At 44.7% G+C, this 21715-nt stretch overlaps 1 protein-coding gene across 4 annotated transcripts; it reads left to right on the top strand.

Annotated features, from left to right (window-relative positions):
• Positions 1-11774: 11774 nt before the first annotated feature.
• On the top strand, positions 11775-21449 carry trip6 (thyroid hormone receptor interactor 6). 4 transcript variants are annotated; one of them, XM_014155911.1, is made up of 11 exons: positions 11775-11793; positions 12470-12514; positions 14994-15204; positions 15507-15637; positions 15941-16051; positions 16264-16851; positions 17005-17098; positions 17259-17428; positions 18566-18744; positions 18948-19068; positions 19216-21449. In XM_014155911.1, the coding sequence occupies exons 3-11, from the start codon at positions 15003-15005 to the stop codon at positions 19345-19347; spliced, it is 1728 nt and encodes a 575-aa protein (XP_014011386.1). In that variant the 5' UTR covers positions 11775-11793; positions 12470-12514; positions 14994-15002; the 3' UTR covers positions 19348-21449. The 4 variants fall into 4 exon arrangements, with proteins under 4 accessions (XP_014011386.1, XP_014011384.1, XP_014011385.1 ...); XM_014155909.3 differs by lacking the exon at positions 11775-11793 and adding an exon at positions 11882-11958; XM_014155910.3 differs by lacking the exon at positions 11775-11793 and adding an exon at positions 12001-12140.
• Positions 21450-21715: the final 266 nt, after the last annotated feature.

The following is a 21715-nucleotide window of genomic DNA, read 5'->3' as shown; positions in this document are numbered from 1 at the left end:
TCATTTGGGAAAAGTGGAAAACATTAGTAAATCAACATGAATTGGTTCATGTTAGAAAATACTGTCATATTACAGATTGTGAAATGCAAGCGCCATGAATTTACATTGTCAATAAATTACTATTTGTTCTGCGAAAGCAGGTGTTAAATGGTGTGTGTGCGATCAAGTACATAACACAGTACTAAGGCAGCCTATATGCTTTTAATGATAATTCAATGATGATTTGAGTGCTTCAATTTCGGCCCGACACAAATTTCTGCAGGCCCACCCACCAACGAATTGAATGACATGAAGAAATTCTAAACTGCGGTATATGACGCTTTAGCTACTCAGTGTCCTTATATGACCCAACTTTGCACGAATCAGGTTAAAAGGTTTTGGAATCATCTGTTGCTAAAAGAGGGTGACGTGGCAGAAATGTAGTGAGGTAAGAGGTTAAAGTCCTCTTTCAGAAGAGAAACACAAGTTCAGAATGTGAGTGACAAGGCTCTGTACAATGTCTGGGTATCAGGATGAACCCACTTGACAGTTTGTTTATATAGGTAGGCCTCCAAGTTAAATACATGTTTTATAGATTTTTCATAGCAGAATGTCACATCTAACATTCATAATCATTAAGTACTTGAAAATGCTGTTTTTACTGGTGCAAGTAGTCCTTGGCAAAGCAAAAAAAAAACAGATGTCACAAGTCAATAAACAAAACGACCGAGAAATAAATTGAATATGGCAATAACCTCTGAGATAAAAACCCAACGGCCAAACACTTCCCCTGCAACTACACATCTTTGTCTATTTATCGAGGCTACAGGACAGCCCTTTTCATTATTTTGTCTTCAACATACTTTATTAGCCTATGTAATTGTAAAATATGGATCTTGTAGCAGTGGTAAGGGCATGAAAACAGCACAAGGCAAGGCAGGTTGACGTGCTCAGAGTGTAGATTTATTTACAGGTCTTTGGTGATCCAATGGTGAAAGCGCCATATCATACAAAATATACAAGTACAATTACCAAATATACACGGGTAATAGCCCAAAAGAAATAGCCTCTGTATCAGGCTTAACCTCCCCTATCTGATAAACCAAATCGGTACAGTACAGTACAATACAGTACATAATAAGCACGTGGCCCCCATCCCGCAGGAGCACACATTTACCCAATTGGCAATTACAACCAATAAACTGGTTCTACAATGTGAAACGCAATTTCCACATCCAACGTCTTAATCAGATTGAATGATTATTAAGGATATTCCAACACTATGCATACATGGAACAATCATTTGATCCTATTCAACTTTATGACTCCAAAGCGTGGAGCCTATTACGCACAACAAAAAATGACAGAGACATATGACACACGGAACTCAGACATAACCCGGGAAATATGAACAAAGGAAACTATACATGGAATTAAATAAGCATAACTTTTACCTGATGAGTTTTGCGAATGTTCATGTGCACTACACATCGCGCCCACTCTGAGCAGGGTAAGAAATGGTTGGCTTTGAAATTAAAATGTACTGCAGGTCTATCAAACATGAAACAGACATTTCTACGTGTTTCAATAAACAGTAAGGTCATGGAACGATGAAACCCTAGCAATTATTGTAGTATTAGATGGAACATAGATTTACCACATAGTGCCTATGCATTTAAACATGTGAAAGCAACAGCAAATATTTCAACAAGAGAAAAAAAGCACTCTCCAATGGCGGGAATTTGGAGAGTGCAAGTTAAGAACAGCGCCTATGGTGCTTCTTCGCCACATTAGATTTTAACAATAAATTCCAAATGCAAACTTCATAAGTACATGATCAATATCAAGCAATCGTTACATACCAAAAGACCAGTAGACCTATGCTAGTAATTGTTGCCCCAATACCGGTTAGCTTGCAAAGTAAACAGTTAATATTCTTGATCAGCAAACAATTTTTGAGCAGTATATTTATTTTTATGGCAATCCTCTCTCACTACAATTTGACGTTTGCGCTGCACTGGATCCTGTAGCTGTCCAGCAAATCAGCAATCTGTTCGCTAGCTCACTAGACATGTGTTGATTGACAGTTTTCTGGTCCAATCGGAGTGCCAGTCTGTTGCTTTTTTTTTTTTTTACAGGGGTGATGATGCGGCTACTGTCTCTGGCTGCGTGTAGATTAATCCATGTAGACTGCGCCACAAAATGAGTGACAAAACATTACAAAACCTGGCTAGATAATTTCAAGTCATCAGTCTCAAGCCAAAATCGAGTCTGGAGTCTTGAGGCTCCAAGTTCAAGTCAAGTCTCAAGTTATTTTATTTTCTGTCAAGTCCAGTCTCAAGTCATCAAATGTGTGACTTGAGTCAGACTCAAATCCAAGTCATGTGACTCCAGTCCACAACTCTGGTTAAGAGCGTTGGACCAGTAACTGAAACATTGCTGGTTCGAATCTCTGAGCCGACTAGGTGAAGAATCTGTTGATGTGCCCTTGAGCATGGCATTACCCTAATTGCTCCTGTAAATCAGTCTGGGTAAGTGCTAAATGACTAAAATGTAAATGTAAAATGTAGCTCAATAGGTCCCCAAGAACACAGTGGCCTCCATTCTTAAATGGAAGAAGTTTGGAACAACCAAGACTCTTCCTAGAGCTGGCCACATGGCCAAACTGAGCAATCGGGGGAGAAGGGCTTGGTCAGGGAGGTGACCAAGAACCCGATGGTCACTCTGACAGAGCTCCAGAGTTCCTCTGTGGAGATGGGAGAACCTTCCAGAAGGACAACCATCTCTGCAGCACTCCACAAATCAGGCCTTTATGGTAGAGTAACCAGACAGAAGACACTTCTCAGTAAAAGGCACATGACAGCCTGCTTTGAGTTTGCCAAAAGGCACCTAAAGGACTCTCAGACCATGCGAAACAAGATTCTCTGGTCTGATAAAACCAAGATTGAACTCTCTTGCCTGAATGCCAAGCGTCACGTCTGGAGGAAACCTGGCACCATCCCTACGGCGAAGCATGTTGGTGGCAGCATCATGCTGTGGGGATGTTTTTCAGTGGCAGGGACTGGGAGACTAGTCAGGATCGAGTGAAAGATGAACGGAGCAAGGTACAGAGAGATTCTTGATGAAAACCTGCTCCAGATCGCTCAGGACCTCAGACTGGGGCTAAGGTTCACCTTCTAACAGGACAATGACACTAAGCACACAGCCAAGACAACGCAGGAGTGGCTTCGGGACAAGTCTCTGAATGAGTGGACCAGCCAGAGCACAGACTTGAACCTGATCGAACATCTCCGGAGAGACCTGAAAATAGCTGTGCAGCGACGCTTCCCATCCAACCTGACAGAGCTTGAGAAGATCTGCAGAGAAGAATGGGAGAAGCTCCACAATTACAGGGGTGCCATGCTTGTAGCGTCATACCCAAGAAGACTCGATGCTGTAATCGCTGCAAAAGGTGCTACAACAAAGTACTGAGTAAAGAGACTGATACTTATGTAAATGTGATATGTTATTTTTATTTGTAATATATTTGCTAAGATTTCTAAAAACCTATTTATGCTTTGTCATTATGGGGTATTGTGTGTAGATTGATGAGGGGAAAAAAACGATTTAATACATTTTTAGGCTGTAACGTAACAAAATGTGGACAAAGTCAAGGGGTCTGAATACTTTCCGAATATATTGTATAATGTATTCTAGTCAAGGCTCATCCTATATAATAGCCTGGTCTCATAAACTAGATGTAACATAGTAAATGTAAACCCAAGACACTCAAATGAGTGCGATATGCTACATTTGCTATGATTACTTAAGTAGGGTGGATGGTTGAGGTGGATGGGTAGACGTATAACACGATCGTCTAACAACCCTAAGGTTACGAGTTCGAATCTCATCACGGACAACTTTAGCTAATTAGCTAATTACTTTTCAACTACTTACTATTTTTTAGCTACTTTGCAACTACTTAGTATGTTAGCTAACCCTTCCCCTAACCCTAACCTTAACCCTTTAACCGAACTCCTAAACTTAACCACTAGCCCTTAGCCTAGCTAACATTAGCCATCTAGCTAACATTAGCCACTTACCCACCTAGCTAGAATTCATAACGTATCATAAGTTTTGCAAATGTGTAACATATAATACAAAATGGGTTATGGACATCAACAAATAAATACATACAATATAAAAAATAACATATCTTACTAAAAGGATCATCAAGGATTTACATACAGAAAAATACAAAATGCTCTGAGACAAGGTTGTATATAACTACTGCTGTACACACCCTTCCTATTCATATACTGTCCATACTGTCTATACACACCATTATATACAGCTGAAGTCGGAAGTTTACATACATCTTAGCCAAATACATTTAAACTCAGTTTTTCACAATTCCTGACATTTAATCCTAGTAAAAATACCTGTCTTAGGTCAGTTAGGATCACCAATTTATTTTAAGAATGTGAAATGTCAGGATAATAGTAGAGAATGATTTTTCAGCTTTTATTTCTTTCATCACATTCCCAGTGGGTCAGAAGTTTACATATACTCAATTAGCATTTGGTAGCATTGCTTTTAACTTGTTTTAACTTGGGTCAAATGTTTCGGGTAGCCTTCCACAAGCTTCCCACAATAAGGGTAAATTTTGTACCATTACTCCTAACAGAGCTTGTGTAACTGAGTCAGGTTTCTAGGCCTCCTTGCTCGCACACGCTTTTTCAGTTCTGCCCACACATTTTCTATGGGATTGAGGTCAGGGCTTTGTGATGGCCACTCCAATACCTTGACTTTGTTGTACTTAAGCCATTTTGCCAAAACTTTGGAAGTATGCTTGGGGTCATTGTCCATTTGGAAGACCCATTTGCGACCAAGATTTAATTTCCTGACTGATGTCTTGAGATGTTGCTTCAATATATCCACATCATTTTCTTTCCTCATGCTGCCATCTATTTTGTGAAGTGCACCAGTCCCTCCTGCAGCAAAGCACCCCCACAACATGATACTGCCACCCCCGTAATTCACGGTTGGGATGGTGATCTTCGGCTTGCAAGCCTCTCCCTTTTTCCTCCAAACATAACGATGGTCAGTATGGCCAAACAGTTCCATTTTTGTTTCATCAGACCAGAGGACATTTCACTCTCCAAGAAGTATGATCTTTGTCCCCATGTGCAGTTGCAAAACTTAGTTTGGCTTTTTTATGGCGGTTTTGGAGCAGTGACTTCTTCCTTGCTGAGCGGCCTTTCATGTTATGTCGATTATACGACTCGTTTTACTGTGGACGTAGCTACTTTTTTAACTGTTCCCTCCAGCATCTTCACAAGGTCCTTTGCTTTTGTTCTGGGATTGATTTGCACTTTTCGCACCAAAGTACGTTCATCTCTAGGAGACAGAACGCGTCTCCTTCCAGAGCGGTAAGATGGCTGCGTGGTCCCATGGTGTTTATACTTGCGTACTATTGTTTGTACAGATGAACGTGGTACCTTCAGGCTTTTGGAAATTGCTCCCGAGGATGAACCAGACTTGTGGAGGTCTACAATTTCTTTTTCTGAGGTCTTGGCTGATTTCTTTTGATTTCCCCATGATGTCAAGCAAAGAGGCACTGAGTTTGAAGGTAGGCCTTGAAATACATCCACAGGTACACCTCCAATTGACTCAACTGAGGTCAATTAGCCTATCAGAAACTTCTAAAGCCATTATATCAATTTCTGGAATTTTCTAAGCTGTTTAAAGGCACAGTCAACTTAGTGTATGTAAACTTCTGACCCACTGGAATTGTGATACAGTGAATGATTAGATGTCCTAACCGACTTGCCAAAACTATAGTTTGTTAACAAGAAATTTGTGGAGTGTCACGACTTCCACCGAAGGTGGTTCCTCTCCTTGTTCGGGCGGTGCTCGGCGGTCGGCGTCGCCGGCCTACTAGCCATCACTGATCTATTTTTCCTTTTCTGTTGGTTTTGTCTTTGGTTCATTCACACCTGGTTTTCATTTCCTTTAATTTCTGTGTATATATTTACTCCGGTTTCCCCGCTTAGGTTTGTGCGGGGTTATTGTCATGTTGCTCGTGGAGGTTTGTTCCTCAGATTATTCACGTGTGTACCGTGTGTTAATTATTGCAGGAGCGTTGTTTTCCTCCTTCCGTGAATAACTGTGTGTTCCATTGTCTCGGGCGTTTATGGACCTTATACCTGTACCATTTTGGGACTTGCCTATTAAAGATGCTACATTGACATCTCTGCTCTCTTGCTCTTGACTCCTTAGCTACCTTCAGTACGATTCCGCAACAGAACCCCGCACCAGGATTATGGAGTCAGCAGGAGCAGACGCTCTCCCGATATCTATGGAGGAGCGCGTTCAACAACACACGGCAATACTGCAACGTCTGGGAACAGCGATGGATCAGGTGATGGTGACGATGGACAGGTGGGAGAGAGGTGGCCTTCCTACACCTCCACCAGCCACACTACAACCAGCCCCACAACCCTCTCATTCGTCACCTGGTTCCAGTGGTATTCGGCTCGCGCTCCCGAGGGAGTACGATGGGAAGGCTGCCGGGTGCCAGGGGTTCCTACTCCAGCTGGAGCTCTACCTGGCAACCGTTCACCCGGCTCCTTCGGGACGTGAGAGCGTGAACGCCCTTGTCTCCTGCCTCTCAGGCAAAGCCCTGGAGTGGGCCAATGCGGTGTGGAATGAGGTAGACCCAGTGAGGGACCACTACCCAGAGTTCACCCGCCGCTGGTGAACGTCTGTTCCATCTGAGGCAGGAGACAAGGAGCACGCAGGACTACGCACTGGAGTTCCGGACCTTGGCCGTCGGCGCGGGACGGAATGACAGGGCCCTGATCGATCACTATAGGTGCAGTTTGCGCGAGGACGTCCGTCGGGAGCTAGCCTGTAGAGATACCACCCTCACCTTGGACCAGCTGGTGGACATGGCTACCCGCGGACGTCCGGATCGGGCTCTGTCAGTTTCATCCCCCAGCACCTCCGCTCCGACGCCCATGGAGCTAGGAGGTGCTGCAGCGAGGGCGACCGGAGGAGGAGCCCTTTCCTGTACCAGATGTGGTCATAGAGGGCACACTGCTGACCGGTGCTGGAGGAGCTCTTCTGGGAGTCGAGACCACAGGCAGGGCACTGTTCGGTCACCCCAGGTGAGTAGGCACCAGGCTCACCCAGAGTCCCCTGTTGCTCACATGTATGTGTTGATTTCTTTTCCTGAGTTTGCCCCACATTCCCAGCATAAGGCGCTAGTAGATTCAGGCGCAGTGGGGAATTCTATTGACCATGGTTTTGCTTATAGTTTAGGGATCCCCCTTGTTTAGATTGATAAGCCCTTCCCAGTTCATGCTTTAGATAGTCAACCATTAGGGTCAGGGCTAATCAGGGAGGCCACGGCTCCACTGGACATGGTTACGCAGGAGGGTCATGGGGAGAGAATTAGTCTCTTCCTTATTGATTCTCCTGCATTTCCCGTGGTTCTGGGGATACCCTGGTTGGCCTGACACAACCCCAAGATTTCGTGGCAACAGAGGGCTCTGAAGGGGTGGTCAGAGGAGTGCTCAGGCAGGTGTGTAGGAGCTTCCATCGGTGCAACAATGGTGGAGAGTCCAGACCAAGTCTCCACCGTGCGCATTCCCTAAGAATATGCCGATTTGGCTATTGCCTTCTGTAAAAGGAAGGCGACTCAATTACCACCTCATCGATGAGGGGATTGTGCGATAAATCTCCTGGTAGACGCCGCACTTCCCAGGAGTCACGTGAATGCCCTGTCACAGGAGGAGACGGTGGCTATGGAGACATATGTCTCTGAATCTCTGGGGCAGGGGTACATTCGGCCCTCCACGTCACCTGCCTCCTCGAGTTTCTTTTTTGTGAAGAAGAAGGAGGGAGGACTGCGTCCGTGCATTGACTATAGAGGTCTAAATTCCATTACAGTGGGGTACAGTTACCCACTACCTCTCATCGCCACGCCGATTTAGTCATTTTACGGGGCACGCTTCTTCACAAAACTGGATCTCAGGAGCGCGTATAACTTGGTGCGTATCCAGGAGGGAGATGAGTGGAAGACAGCGTTTAGTACCACATCCAGCCATTATGAGTACCTCATGCCGTACGGGTTGAAGAATGCTCCAGCAGTCTTCCAATCCTTTGTAGACGAGATTCTCGGGGACCTGCACGGGCAGGGTGTGGTGGTTTATATCGATGATATTCTGATATATTCCGCTACACGCGCCGCGCATGTGTCTCTGGTGCGCAGAGTACATGGGGGACTGTTGGAGCATGACCTGTACGTCAAGGTTGAGAAATGCTTGTTCTTCAAACAGGCCATCTCCTTCCTAGGATATCGCATTTCCACATCAGGGTTGGTGATGGAGTGGGACCGCATTGCAGCCGTGCGTAATTGGCCGACCCCCACCATGGTAAAGGAAGTGCAGCGGTTTTTAGGGTTTGCCAACTACTACCGGAGGTTTATCTGGGGTTTGGGGCAGGTGGCTGCTCCCATTACCTCACTGCTGAAGGGGGGACCGGTGCGTCTGCGGTGGTCGGCTGAGGCGGACAGAGCTTTTGGTCGCCTGAAGGCTCTGTTTACCTCGGCTCCCGTGCTGACTCATCCGGATCCCTCTTTGGCATTCATAGTGGAGGTGGACGCGTCCGAGGCTGGGATTGGAGCCATGCTCTCACAGCGCTCGGGTACGCCACCGAAGCTCCACCCCATGCTTTCTTTTCAAGGAAGCTCAGCTCGGCAGAGCGAAACTATGACATGGGGGACCGGGAGTTGTTGGCTGTCGTCAGGGCTCTGAAGGTGTGGAGACATTGGCTTGAGGGGGCTAAACACCCTTTTCTCATCTGGACTGACCATTGTAATCTGGAGTACATCCGGGCGGCGAGGAGACTGAACCCTCGCCAGGCAAGGTGGGCTATGTTTTTCACCCGGTTTAGGTTTACAATGTCATATAGACCAGGTTCCCAGAACACTAAGGCAGATGCACTGTCACGACTGTATGATACAGAGGAGCGGTCCTATGATCCCACTCCCATACTTCCGGCCTCTTGTCTGATGGCACCGGTGGTATGGGAGGTGGACGTGGACATCGAGCGGGCGTCACGTTCAGGGCCTACTCCCCCACAGTGCCCGGATGGACTGATATACGTTCCGTTCGATGTTTGCGACAGATTGATCTGGTGGGCTCACACGTCACCCTCCTCTGGTCATCCGGGCATCGGTAGGACGGTGCGAAGTCTTAGTGGGAAGTACTGGTGGTCCACTTTGGCCAAGGACGTGAGGGTTTATGTTTCCTCCTGCTCAGTGTGCGCTCAGTGCAAGGCTCCTAGGCACCTGCCCAGAGGGAAATTACAACCCCTTCCCGTTCCACAGCGGCCTTGGTCACACCTGTCGATGGACTTCCTGACCGATCTTCCGCCGTCACACGTCAACACCACGATCCTGGTCGTTGTGGATCGGTTTTCTAAGTCCTGTCGTCTCCTCCCTTTGCCCGGTCTCCCTACGGCCCTACATACTGCGGAGGCCCTGTTTACACACGTCTTTCGGCACTACGGGGTGCCTGAGGACATAGTTTCTGATCTGGGTCCCCAGTTCACGTCCAGGGTTTGGAAGGCGTTCATGGAGCGTCTGGGGGTCTCGGTCAGCCTTACCTCAGGTTTTCACCCCGAGAGTAATGGGCAGGTGGAGAGAGTAAACCAGGATGTGGGTAGGTTTCTGCGGTCGTATTGCCAGGACCGGCCAGGGTAGTGGGCGACGTTCATTCCATGCGCAGAGATGGCCCAGAACTCACTCCGCCACTCCTCTACTAACCTATCGCCCTTCCAGTGTGTGTTGGGGTATCAGCCGGTTCTGGTACCATGGCATCAGAGCCAGACCGAGGCTCCTGTGGTGGACGAATGGGTGAGGCGCTCGAGGGAGACCTGGGGGGCCGGCATAAGGCGAGCGCTGACCATCACCGCAGTGAGGCCCCGGTGTTCGGACCGGGTCTGGCTCTCGACCTGAAACCTGCCCCTCCGCCTGCAATCCCGGAAGCTGGGTCTGCGGTTTGTGGGGCCATTTAAAGTCCTGAGGAGAATAAACGTTACAGCTCCCCCCTGATTACCGTATTAACCCCTCGTTTCATGTGTCTCTCCTCAGGTCGGTGGTGGCTGGTCCGCTTCGAGAAGCTGAGGTGCGGGAGGTTCCTCCGCCCCCTCTGGACATCGAGGGGGCCCCAGCGTATGCAGTTCGATCTGTACTGGACTTGAGGCGTCGGCTGAGGGGCATTCAGTACCTCGTGGATTGGGCGGGGTACGGCCCGGAGGAGAGATGCTGGGTGCCGGTGGAGGACGTATTAGACCCATCGATGCTGAGGGAGTTTCATCGCCTCCATCCGGATCGCCCTGCATCTCGTCCTCCGGGTCGTCCTCGAGGCCGGCGTCCGCGCGCTGCGGGCGCCGCGCGTCAAGGGGGGGGGGGGGGGGGGGGGATACTGTCACGTGGTTCCTCTCCTTGTTTGGGCGGTGCTCGACGGTCGGCGTTGCCGGCCTACTAGCCATCACCGATACATTTTTCCTTTTCTGTTGGTTTTGTCTTTGATTCATTCACACCTGGTTTTCATTTGACATTGACATCTCTGCTCTCCTGCGCTTGACTCCTTTGCTACCTTCAGTACGATTCCGCAACATGGAGTGGTTGAAAACGAGTTTTAATGACTCCAACCTAAGTGTATGTAAACTTCCGACTTCAACTGTACATACTGTACAGTACATATATATTTATATTCCGGACTCTGACATTGATTTTCTGATATTTCTTAATTTTTTTATTTGGGGGATTTGTGTGTATTGTTAGGTACTGCAGTGTTGAAGCTAGAAACATAAGCATTTTGCTGCACCTACGATAGCATCTGCAAAATTCAGTATGTGTACCCGATCAATACATTGTAGGCCCTATTGTCCTTTCCATTTTAATTGGTTATCAAATTAAAATTAATGTGAAATGTGAGGTGACCATGCTTAGAAAACATTTAATTAGCCTATCCTACATTTTAAAATACATATAGGCCTAATTTGACCTTTTGTCTGACAAACACTTGTAATGCATGATGTGCTCATGATCCTCCATGCTTTTTTCCATTTTTTTTATTGCAGAAAAACCAGTATACATGCAAGAAGTATGCAAACAGACAATGATAACATATGCTAGGGGGCACAATACATTTCAGATTATACAAAAACATTAAAAGAAACACATATATTGATTGTTTTAGCAGCTTTCTTATTTGAATAATGTTGAATGGTCTTAATGTACTGCTCGAATTCCTTATAGAGAAAACGGAAGAGTGTTTTTTATTAGTGAATTTACATTTATGAATATGAAATTTTGCCATTAGCACAATTAGTTTATCCTTATTATGGTTAAGGAAACCGAGCAGCACATTCTCCCATAACAAACAAAAGTCATCAAGAATATTAACAATGATAAAACTATGAATATCTTTCCATAATTATTTTACATGTAGACAATGTCAAAATAAATGCAAAACTGTTTCTGGATGCTCAACACAAAAAGTACAGTTAATGTTAATGTCTTTTTTGAGTTTCTTCAGGTAATGATTCACAGGGTAATTTTTCCTATTGGTGAGTCACATGGTTTTAATGTGTACAATTTTTCCAGATTAAGTTGAAAAGCATCTGATCAACCGCTTTACCTATTTTGTTGTCAAGATGTGGGGATTGGGCTGCATAAGAACGTCTGGAGATAATGATCATCCACGCAGTTCACGATGACTAGGCTAGGCCTGTGACAAACACGGGATCCATGAGAAAGTAAGTTACCGAATCTAGATCAAGGGTGTGTTCAGTACGTCTTGCAACGGAAACAGTTTACCGTTTAAGAAACAAAAAGAACGAAACGGGGAGGGGCCGAAAACGTTTTTTTGCTTCAAAACGTTTTGTAACAGAATTGGCGTAATGAATACACCCCAATAGAAAGTAGGCCTAATTTTTATGAGCGAGTTTTATTCTACCCTATCTGAAAAACACATGAAATAAGTTCAATTGTTTAATTGCGTGTGCTTGTGTGCAACAAGTGTAGCGTTCTCTTCGTAGTAGGCTAATCGTGTAGCCTAGTCGAGTCGCTGTAGATCAGCTATCTCTTCAAACAAACATATCAAGTTAGGCTAATGTTGTAATTTTCTCTGCATTAATCTCGCATGTTAACTTCAGTGTAACTGTCAGTTTGATATTTATAGACTGACGCTGCAGGATTTTTGTTGTTGTTTAAATCCGAAAAATATTATAATTTTCTGGACATTAATACGTTTGCCTACTACTAACTACCCTACACATTTTCTTTGCCGCTGCAAAACTTGACAAAGCAATGTTTCTATCGTTTAGAAAAGTGCAATGCCATAGGCCTATACGATTTAGCATTGCATGTGATCTGGCTATTGACCCAAATAGCCTAATTGTCGCCACACTGTGAAATGTTTTTCGTTTGTAGATGAGTATGAAGACGAGAAGACATAAGGCTTCTGGATATTAAGAGGTAGGACATCCTCATTCTAGCCTATTCTTCATAGCCTACAATACTTCCCAATCGCAGAAGTGTTATTGTTTTGATTGCGGAAGTTTAGTAGGCTAGAATTGCAACAATGTAGCGTTGCCATTGCTACAACAATGTATCTCTAGCGCGCTCGAGCTCTCAATTCACGTTTGACAGTTCGCTCATATAAGTGTGCTATCATGATTAGGCAAGTGATATCAAGTTGGCTAGCTGTTATAGTTTGTGTGTGAGTAGTGGTCTTACAATCCACCGTAAGACTTACAAAAATAAAATAAATAATCACAGAATTATAAAGCCGCTGTGATTTAATTTTCCGGCCCACCAATCCTCGGATTTGAGTGTGTGCTCAGCCGGATTTAGGTTTAAATCAGGCCGGTGGAAGGAGGGACAGCAGCTCAATTGCAGTAGAGTCGGCTCTGACTGGTCATTCACTTATAGTTAACATAATAATGCGATGCACTTTAAATACATGTGTTTGTTTAGGAAAATATAAGGTATAGATGCTAATGATGATCACCATAAAGGGCTGTCATGGTCAACGTTTTGTGAAGAATGTTGTTGCCTAATAATCAGACTGTAGGCCTAATCACAGCCCTATCCTTACAGCTGTAGCCTTTCCGTTTTTTACATTTCTTTCACTGCCTTGTGTAATGTGTTGTTGTGAACCAGGTCCAGGTGCCCGAAGCAGATACACATATCATTACAGACGTTTCCTCTCTTGTTTTTCTCACTGCGACTTCATTTGGGATAATATAGAGTTGAGTGTAAACATCGGAGACAATAACTATTGTAGTGGATAAAGACCCAGGGGTAATGGTGGAACAAGCCAAGGGTCTTGCACCTGTGAGATTTGTGTGTGTGTTGTATTTTTTTTTTTATATGCCCGTGTGTGTGTTGGCTCACACTGTGGAACTCGTGTGTCTGTCCGCTGGAATTCCCCTTATGGTTGGGAATGGCTCTATCTTCCTGCTTCTCAACTATGAGCCTATTATTAAACTGCTGTGTGTGAGTTGCCATAGGAAACCCAGATTGAAGCATCTCTTGGTTTCCACTCCAGTGGTTACCTGTGACATAAATATACACACACCAGTGGAGGCTTCTCAGAGGAGGAAGGGGAGGATCATCCTTCTCTGATTTTTCAGGAGGAGAAACAAATCTAAAACATAAGTTATCCTTTTAAAGATAACTATACTAAATATAATCAAGTCACCAAATAATTGATTAAAGCATACTATTTTTCAAATGGGGTCTGCAGTAGCCTCAACAGCACTCTGTAGGATAGCACCATGGTGTATCCAGAGGACAGATGGTTTCCGTCCTCCTCAGGGTACATTGACTTCAATACAAAACCTAGGAGGCTCATGGTTCTCACCCCCTTCCATATGCTTACACAGTAACTGACAACTCCCAGAGGATGTCTTCCAACCTATCAGAACTCTTGCAGCATGAACTGACATGTTGTCCACCCAATCAAAGGATCAGAGAATGAATCTAGTACTGAAAGCATAAGACACAGCTAGCTAGCAGTGCAGTGCATACAATGTGGTGAGTAGTTGACTCAAAGACAATAGTTGAACAGTTTTGAACAAATTAATTTCATCTAAAATGAAGGAGAAGGAAGATAAAATATATGAAATCTCTCTTTCAGTTTCACTTAGCTAGCAAATGCAGCTAGCTAGTTTAGCCTACTAAAACACCATGCTCAAACAGAGGGATGCTATGTTAGCTAGCTGGCTATGACTATCCAACACAACACTGGAACTCTTCCAAGTCAAGGAAAGCTTTTGGTTTTACTAATTTATTGCCACCAGGGCCCGCCGGTGTAAGTGCTAAACTGCTTATTGACTGCACACTGTAGCGTTACTGCATGATTGTAGCAGGTTTACTAACACTTTAGTTCTGTTAGCTATGTTGACTATGATGTTACTTTAACTAATATTGTGCCAAATATGTAGGCTGTGTGTAGCAGTTATGATATGGTTTGGCTTGGAACGTTTTTTTCGCGTGGTCACATAGCTGATGTGTTGTGCATTGACGTCCACAAGTGTTTACGCGTGATCAGGGGTGTATTCATTCCGCCGATTCTGTGGAAAAACATTTCTTAAATGGAACAAAATGAGGATAAACATACCTGAATTTGTCCAATGGAGACTCTTGTTTGCAACTATTGGACTCATGATCACACCCTATGTCAGCAAATTTTTCTCTCGACCTGTGTGCACATACCTTGTAAACTTTAATTGATAGGCTAGGTTGTAGCAACCTCTTGATGGGTATAGGGAAAATTTGAGTATCATGTAGTAGCCTCAACCTATCGCTGTTATATGAAAGACAGTCATCCAATATGATGTAATAGAAATAAGAATATAATTGTTCTGCTGTCGTCCTAAATACAGGAATATAATTGTTCTGCTATAGTTTTACAATATAATAGTTTAATCACAACCTTCTTTCTTTTCAGAACCCTGACATGTCCGGTCCCACCTGGCTGCCGCCAAGGACTCTGGGTAGCCCAGAGAGAACTGTTCCTCAGATGTCCCACTCCGGGCCAGCCATGTACAGACAGCCGCCCATGAAGGTCTCCTCGGACCCCCGGCCCAAGTATGGGGTCTATGACCAGAAAGGAGGTGGAGGAGGAATGGCCACTAGGTACATGGCTACTGGACCCACAGGTAGGAACATGGTGGTGGTGGGCCTTACGTTACACTGGGCTTGAGTCTTGTGCTAAACCTTGGTATAATGAAAACCTGTGATAAACTGTTGTCAATAATGAAAGTTAAACGTCAGTTAATACATAGCTCAAGCCTTGAAGTAGAAGAGAGTTAGAACTGATAAAAGATTGAGTACACCAACTTTGGTGACTAGAACTATCACGATATTGATGAAAACAATTTGATTATGTGTCAATGTAAAGTGTGTACATTATGGTTTTGTTTGTCAATGTAAAGTGTGCCGTGTCATATTTGTTGTGAAGGTGGACCCATGCAGCACCAAGAGGACCCAGGGTTTCACCCTAAATCTAACGACCACTACTACCAACCACCTCCCCACGGGCTCAAAGACGACCGGTCCTGGAACCCTCACATGGACAGCTATGAGCTAATGGTAGGTGGGACATAATTGTTTTTGTAGCCTGGAATCCACACTGATTATTGCTCCATTTCGCCACGATGTTCAGTGTGGTTTTCCAGGTTAAGATTAGTGAGGTTTTCAACCTAATTGCATGTAGATAGGCTAGTTACAATTGTTGTAATGTCATGGAGCATGCCATTGCTCAAATCCAATATTCAAATAAACAAGTAATGAGACTACATTTGCTCTATCTTTCTCCTGTTGTGAAATGTTATAAAGGAATGCAACGGTGTGTGTGTGTGTGTGTGTGTGTGTGATCCTGCTCTGTGATTTCAGCATCGTGGACCTGAGAAGCCAAGTGGACACCACTCCAACCTCGATGCAGAGATTGACTCTCTCACCTGCATGCTGGCCGATCTGGACAGCCATCCACAGAACAGCACACAGGTAGGTTACCTGACTGACTACATGTGAGGAATAAATTATTCCCCAGAAACGTAGTACACAAACGTATAACTGACCAATTTTTTTTTAATCATATCTGGCTGAAAGTGTATCACTGGTTCTTCTGGATATTTACGCCTGAGTTTTTGTTAGTAATTCATTTTAAATAAAAAAGTCCCAAAAATTATTTATGGTTCCTTTCCATTCCTTCGCAGCTGTACGATAACGTGCCTTACAACAAACACATCTCAGGGGACCGCTACAAACCTTCAACCCAGCCAGGAGCGCACTCTCAGGGCAGGCCGTCCATGGGTTACCCCCCCCACCCCCAGTCCCAGTACCATCCAGCACCCCCTTACCCCAGTGATCCCCACCAGGTTCCCCAGTACTCCCCCCAGCCAGACTACACCTACGCCCAGGTGTCCAAACCCTACCCCCAGCCCGTCCCTGCCTCCTATACCACCTCTTCCACCCCTACTGGCCCGAGGTTCAGCGTCCAGGTCAAAACAGCCCAGCCTGTCACCTACTCCCAAACTGGTAGACAAGCCGAGCAGGCTTACACCCCTCCTCCGCCCCACCAGCACTCCTCGCGCCCCCCACCCCAGAACCAGACGGGGCCCCAGGGCTGGTACCCTCCCCATCCCACATCCCAAGCCCAGGAGCTGCACTCTGATGGGGGCTACAAGGAGATCCCCGGGGGGTCTAGAGGGCGAGGGAACCAGGGCCCCACGCCCAAGAGAGGCCAGGAGAATCACCAATCAGTGTCAAGAGAGGCCCCAAGTCCCGCCTATCAGCCCAGCAAGGTGAGTGTCTCTCTAGAGTTCAGAGGTCATCTACTATACAGCATGTTCTGCTGCTTCTAAGTATGGTCCTTTTTGAATACTTGTATCCTCAGTCTCTTGGTTTCACTGATCTGAATGGGAAATAATGAATAATTAATCATATTTGTTCATTAGGGGTCAGCAGCTCCGAGGCAAGAGGAGGAATTGGACCGGCTCACTAAGAAGTTGGTGTATGACATGAATCACCCACCGACAGAGGAATACTTTGGTACTTCCCTATGTCCTTTGTGTTGACTGGACTGTTATTTACATCTTAATTTCCCCCTGGGCTACAAAGTTCATTTAAATTCAACACTAGATGTTCCTTCTGAGTAAAAATCTCTTATCCTCCTAGTCTCATCTTTTCTCCTTTCCCTTCATACTATCAGGTCGCTGTGCGCGTTGCGGTGACAATGTGCTTGGCGACGGCAGTGGCTGTATTGCCATGGAGCAGGTGTTCCACGTGGAGTGTTTCACCTGCATCACCTGCCACGCCCGTCTCCGGGGGCAACCCTTCTATGCCCTGGACAAGAAGAGCTACTGCGAAAGCTGTTACATTGTGAGTTGCTATCACTTTTTGTATTGAGAATCCCTTCTCCCTCTCTTTTTGTTCTAAATTCTTTAGCAGTATTCCCTGAATTCATCAGTTGATCTCTCCATCCATCTTTGTCTCTTTCTCGCCGTCTTTTTCCATATATATTGGATTATCTCACTAGTGCTGAGCCATTAGTGCTTTTTGAGGTCATTTCATTTCGATTATTAAAACAATTATTGCAGATTTTGGTTATAATTTAAAAAAATTATAATGCATTATGTGGGTTGAATGCTGCAAAACAGAATAAAACAATTGATAAAAGTCCCATGATGGTAGTGACTGCCCATCAAATATTAAGCATAATTTATTCACATTACTTTACTTGAATAAAATTTTTCAGTTGTTGTGAGCTGAAGCGCTGACGGGTCATGCAGCAAGACAATGATCCAAAACACACTATCAAGTTTTGGAATGGCCTAGTCAAAGTCCAGACCTAATCCCAATCGAGATGTTGTGGCAGGATTTGAAATGAGAAGTCCAGCTCTGTAGAGCTGCTGCCTGACAAAATCACTATTTTAGTAGTTCTTCAAAGTAAATAAGGCATACTTTTATGACCGCTGAATACCAACTTTCAATCACTTAGATAATGTATTTTCAGGTAGAGAAACCTCGCGAAGCAACTGCTCTCTACCATGTTTTCTGCGCAAAACTATGTAAAACAGGGGGGTCAAACTCATTCCACGGAGGGCCAAGTGTATGCGGGTTTACATTTTTTCCTTTCAATTAAGACTTAGACAACCAGGTGAGGGGAGTTCCTTATTAATTAGTGAGCTTAATTCATCAATCAAGTACACGGGTGGAGCGAAAAGTGCTCGTCCCCCCCGTGGAATGAGTTTGACACGTGATGTAGAATATTGGCTAGTTGGATACAACAACTCCCTAGTACATCGCAAAGTTCGGACTTGATCTGATTTATCTCGAGAGAAACTGCTCAATATACGCATTGAGCTCACAGAAGAAAAAACATTTCCAATAATTGAACCGACGTCGCTCAGTTGTTTGAAAAACAAAAAATAACCAACATTTCGGTTAATTGCTCGGCACCAATATCTCACACACACACACAAAATATTTTGTCTGAACCTGTGCTGCCCCTCTCAGAGTACGCTAGAGCGCTGCTCTAAGTGCTCCAAGCCCATCTTGGACCGTATCCTGCGGGCTATGGGCAAGGCCTACCACCCACGCTGCTTCAACTGTGTGGTGTGTGGCTGCTGCCTGGACGGGGTTCCCTTCACCGTGGACGCCACCTCCCAGATTCACTGCATAGATGACTTCCACAGGTCAGCAGCTCAACAAACGGAATATCTCCAGGCCAGATACTACTACACTTTCATTTCTTGAGATAACGTTCAGCCATTACTCTTTTTTAAAAACGTGATTCTACTAGACAGATTATTATATCTGACTGTGATGTTAGTGTTCCACCCTCTGAGTTTTAATGTTAGTGTTGACGCTTGTACGTCCTGCTTCCTGTCCTAAACAGGAAGTTTGCCCCCCGCTGCTCAGTGTGTGGCCAGGCCATCATGCCCGAACCGGGACAGGAGGAGACCGTCAGGATAGTGGCGCTGGACCGCAGCTTCCACGTCAACTGCTACGTGTGTGAGGTGAGTAGTAGTGTTTGTGAGTGCGTGTCCTTGTTAGTAAAATACCTCGCTCAAGTTGAATGACGTTTACAGTTTGGCAGGATGTCACAACAGATGTACAAAGGCCATTCAGTGTTCCTGGATTTACCCGGTGTTTTCTCTGTCCAGGAGTGTGGTCTGCTCCTGTCCTCTGAGGGCGAGGGGCGAGGCTGTTACCCCCTGGACGGTCACATCCTGTGTAAGGGCTGCAGCGCCCGCCGCATCCAGGACCTCTCCGCCAAAATCTCCACTGACTGCTAACCAACTAGGGGACGTCACCTCTGACCCTGCAATCCTTCAATTACTTTCACCTGCTCTGAGGTAGAAGTTGCCCTAATGAATATATCTGAGACCAGTTTCAACTCTCTCCAAATCATAACCTTAACCACAAGGGGGAAATGTTAAACTAAGGGCAACTTCGTCCTACTCTACTTTTTCATACTCTTATAGTCAATCTTCGTTCTTCAGATGCCCAAAGCTGTGGAATCAGTAGTACCACGTAACCTCAAACTGTCTATGACAGTCTTCAATATGATGCCATTATTTAATTTCACTTGACTAGGTTTATTGATACATGATGACAGGGTAATGTAACATAGATTGACAACAAGTTCCACCACTATTCCCTAATCCTTGTCCTCTGGTTTATACTAGCCATCACCTATCCTCTATATTGTATCCTGTACCCCTACTCCCTATCCCCTACCCCTCAGCGCATACCAGTATTGTATAGAGCCTCTGACCTGCAGGCAGCAGGGGCTGCACTAACCCCCCTCCCCCACCCCCTGCTTATGTCACACTAATCCTGCATGTCCTACACTATGTTTTACGCTCTATCCTGCCAGACATGGGGGACATGGAAGGAGCTCTATAATGGCAAATAATGATTGATGGATATTGACGATCATGATAAGTAGGAAAATTAGGGGATGATCCTGGCATCTAACCAGTCCAGATAATGGAACATTATATATTTTTTGTATGCCACTAAAGTCAATAAAAACGCTGAACTGCCTCGCATGAAAAAACGCACATATGCAAATGATATCTGTGACGGAGCATATGTTGCAGGTTGATTTGGTTATGGAGTGAATGGGTTTGCATACGTTTCATAGGAGAGGAAGTAGCTGTAGCTTGATTGATTTGTGAATAGAATAGAGGACGAAGAAAGATTAGGTAGTCATAAAAAGCAGATCACTAAAGTCAATGCTGTGACCCTATTTAATGTTGAAGCAGTCCGTATGTGTCAAGATGATAACTTGACAGCTGACAAGTTTGCCTTGTCAAAACAGAACAGCGATTTGCATCCTGGTAATTGGTACTGTATTTCCGAGAATGTTACTTGTAAGCCAGCCAAAACTCCAAACCCCATCTTCAAAATTTGAATGCGCTTTTTATTATAATATCATTTCTCTTTTTAACATTTGTGTTGATTTATACTTGACTGTTACAATGATGAAGAAGGTGCAATGAAGTCTAATGCTTGCAATTGTCTTACTGAGAAACAGGGATCTCATCCTATTGTGTTCTTTATGGGTTTTTGTTTTAGCTTAGTCTTAGGAGTTTGATTTGCGTTGCTAATCCATATCCCCATGGCACTATCGGCCATGTTGAAGCATCTCTGAGACATTGGAGTTCTTCTCACATTGTTTTGATGTAATTTGTCCTTGTGTTTCGCCGTCCCGCTGTCTTAATTTGTTTTGCAACGTAAAAGCGGCTCATATGATTTTGAAGGCTTGAACACCTTTTTAATTTCATACGCCTTCAAAACCCAAATCTGTATTTGTGTCTGGAATCACAGTACTTGATCCTTTTCCCTCAGTATTGGTCTCTGAGCACAAAGATATGAAGATCTCTGTGTGAGCCCTGTGAGTTGCATTTTCCACTTTTGCGTATTTATTTCAACTCCTGTTATATACTCATTGTTTCTAAGTCCGTGTTTATGGTCGTCACTGCGTGTAAACGTTTTATGTTCCACAGTGTCATATTGATAAGTACAAGAGAACGGCAATGAAATGCTCTAGAAATATTACCTGTGATGACATGTTCTTTACCCTCTCACTCTTTCCCTTCAGTGCAGTCTCGTGGTACAATCGTTCAAATGTGTGGCCTTGATGGCCAACATGTTTTGTTGACAAGTGTAATCGGTGGTTTAAAGCCATTTTTGTATTGCAGAATAATCGATCTGTCCATGTGAGGAATACAAGCTGAGAATGCTTTTGTACTGAGCAGGTGGTTTGTACAATTTGGCTCAAGTTTTAAGTAGATGTGTGAGTGGGTGTGTGCGCATTTGCTTTTTTTCCCCCCTAATGCCGATTGTAGTACATAATCGATACAATAAACCATCCCTATTTTTCAGCAAACTACACCTTGTCATCTTTTCATATACCCCTGTACTAGACCCTAACCTAAAACCTATTCAGTGTTATAGATGGGTTAGCTGACGTCACAAAAACGATGTGCATGCTTCGGTGCGGCAGAAGCCAGCGCATATGGATGGCTGCTAGCAAGAATGTAAAGAAACTGCCACGTGGGAAGTTGTAAGTGGCTTGTTTGATACCATGTCTTGTTTTGACTGATTTCATGCCAATATTGCTAAAATTCGCTAGCTAGCTAACCACCAACTGTA

Source organism: Salmo salar, chromosome 18, assembly GCF_965601325.2.
Source record: "Salmo salar chromosome 18, fSalSal1, whole genome shotgun sequence".
Classification (NCBI taxonomy): domain Eukaryota; kingdom Metazoa; phylum Chordata; class Actinopteri; order Salmoniformes; family Salmonidae; genus Salmo; species Salmo salar.
This window is presented reverse-complemented; position numbering and strand designations above follow the sequence as displayed.

What these genes read in the sequence shown, in the direction of transcription:
- trip6 (XM_014155911.1), top strand. Translation starts at nt 15,003, where the DNA reads ATGTCCGGTCCCACCTGGCTGCCGCCAAGGACTCTGGGTAGCCCAGAG. An exon ending in ACCGACAGAGGAATACTTTG is followed by an intron (nt 17,099 to 17,258) that starts GTACTTCCCTAT and finishes TCATACTATCAG; the next exon opens with GTCGCTGTGCGCGTTGCGGT. An exon ending in TCAACTGCTACGTGTGTGAG is followed by an intron (nt 19,069 to 19,215) that starts GTGAGTAGTAGT and finishes TTCTCTGTCCAG; the next exon opens with GAGTGTGGTCTGCTCCTGTC.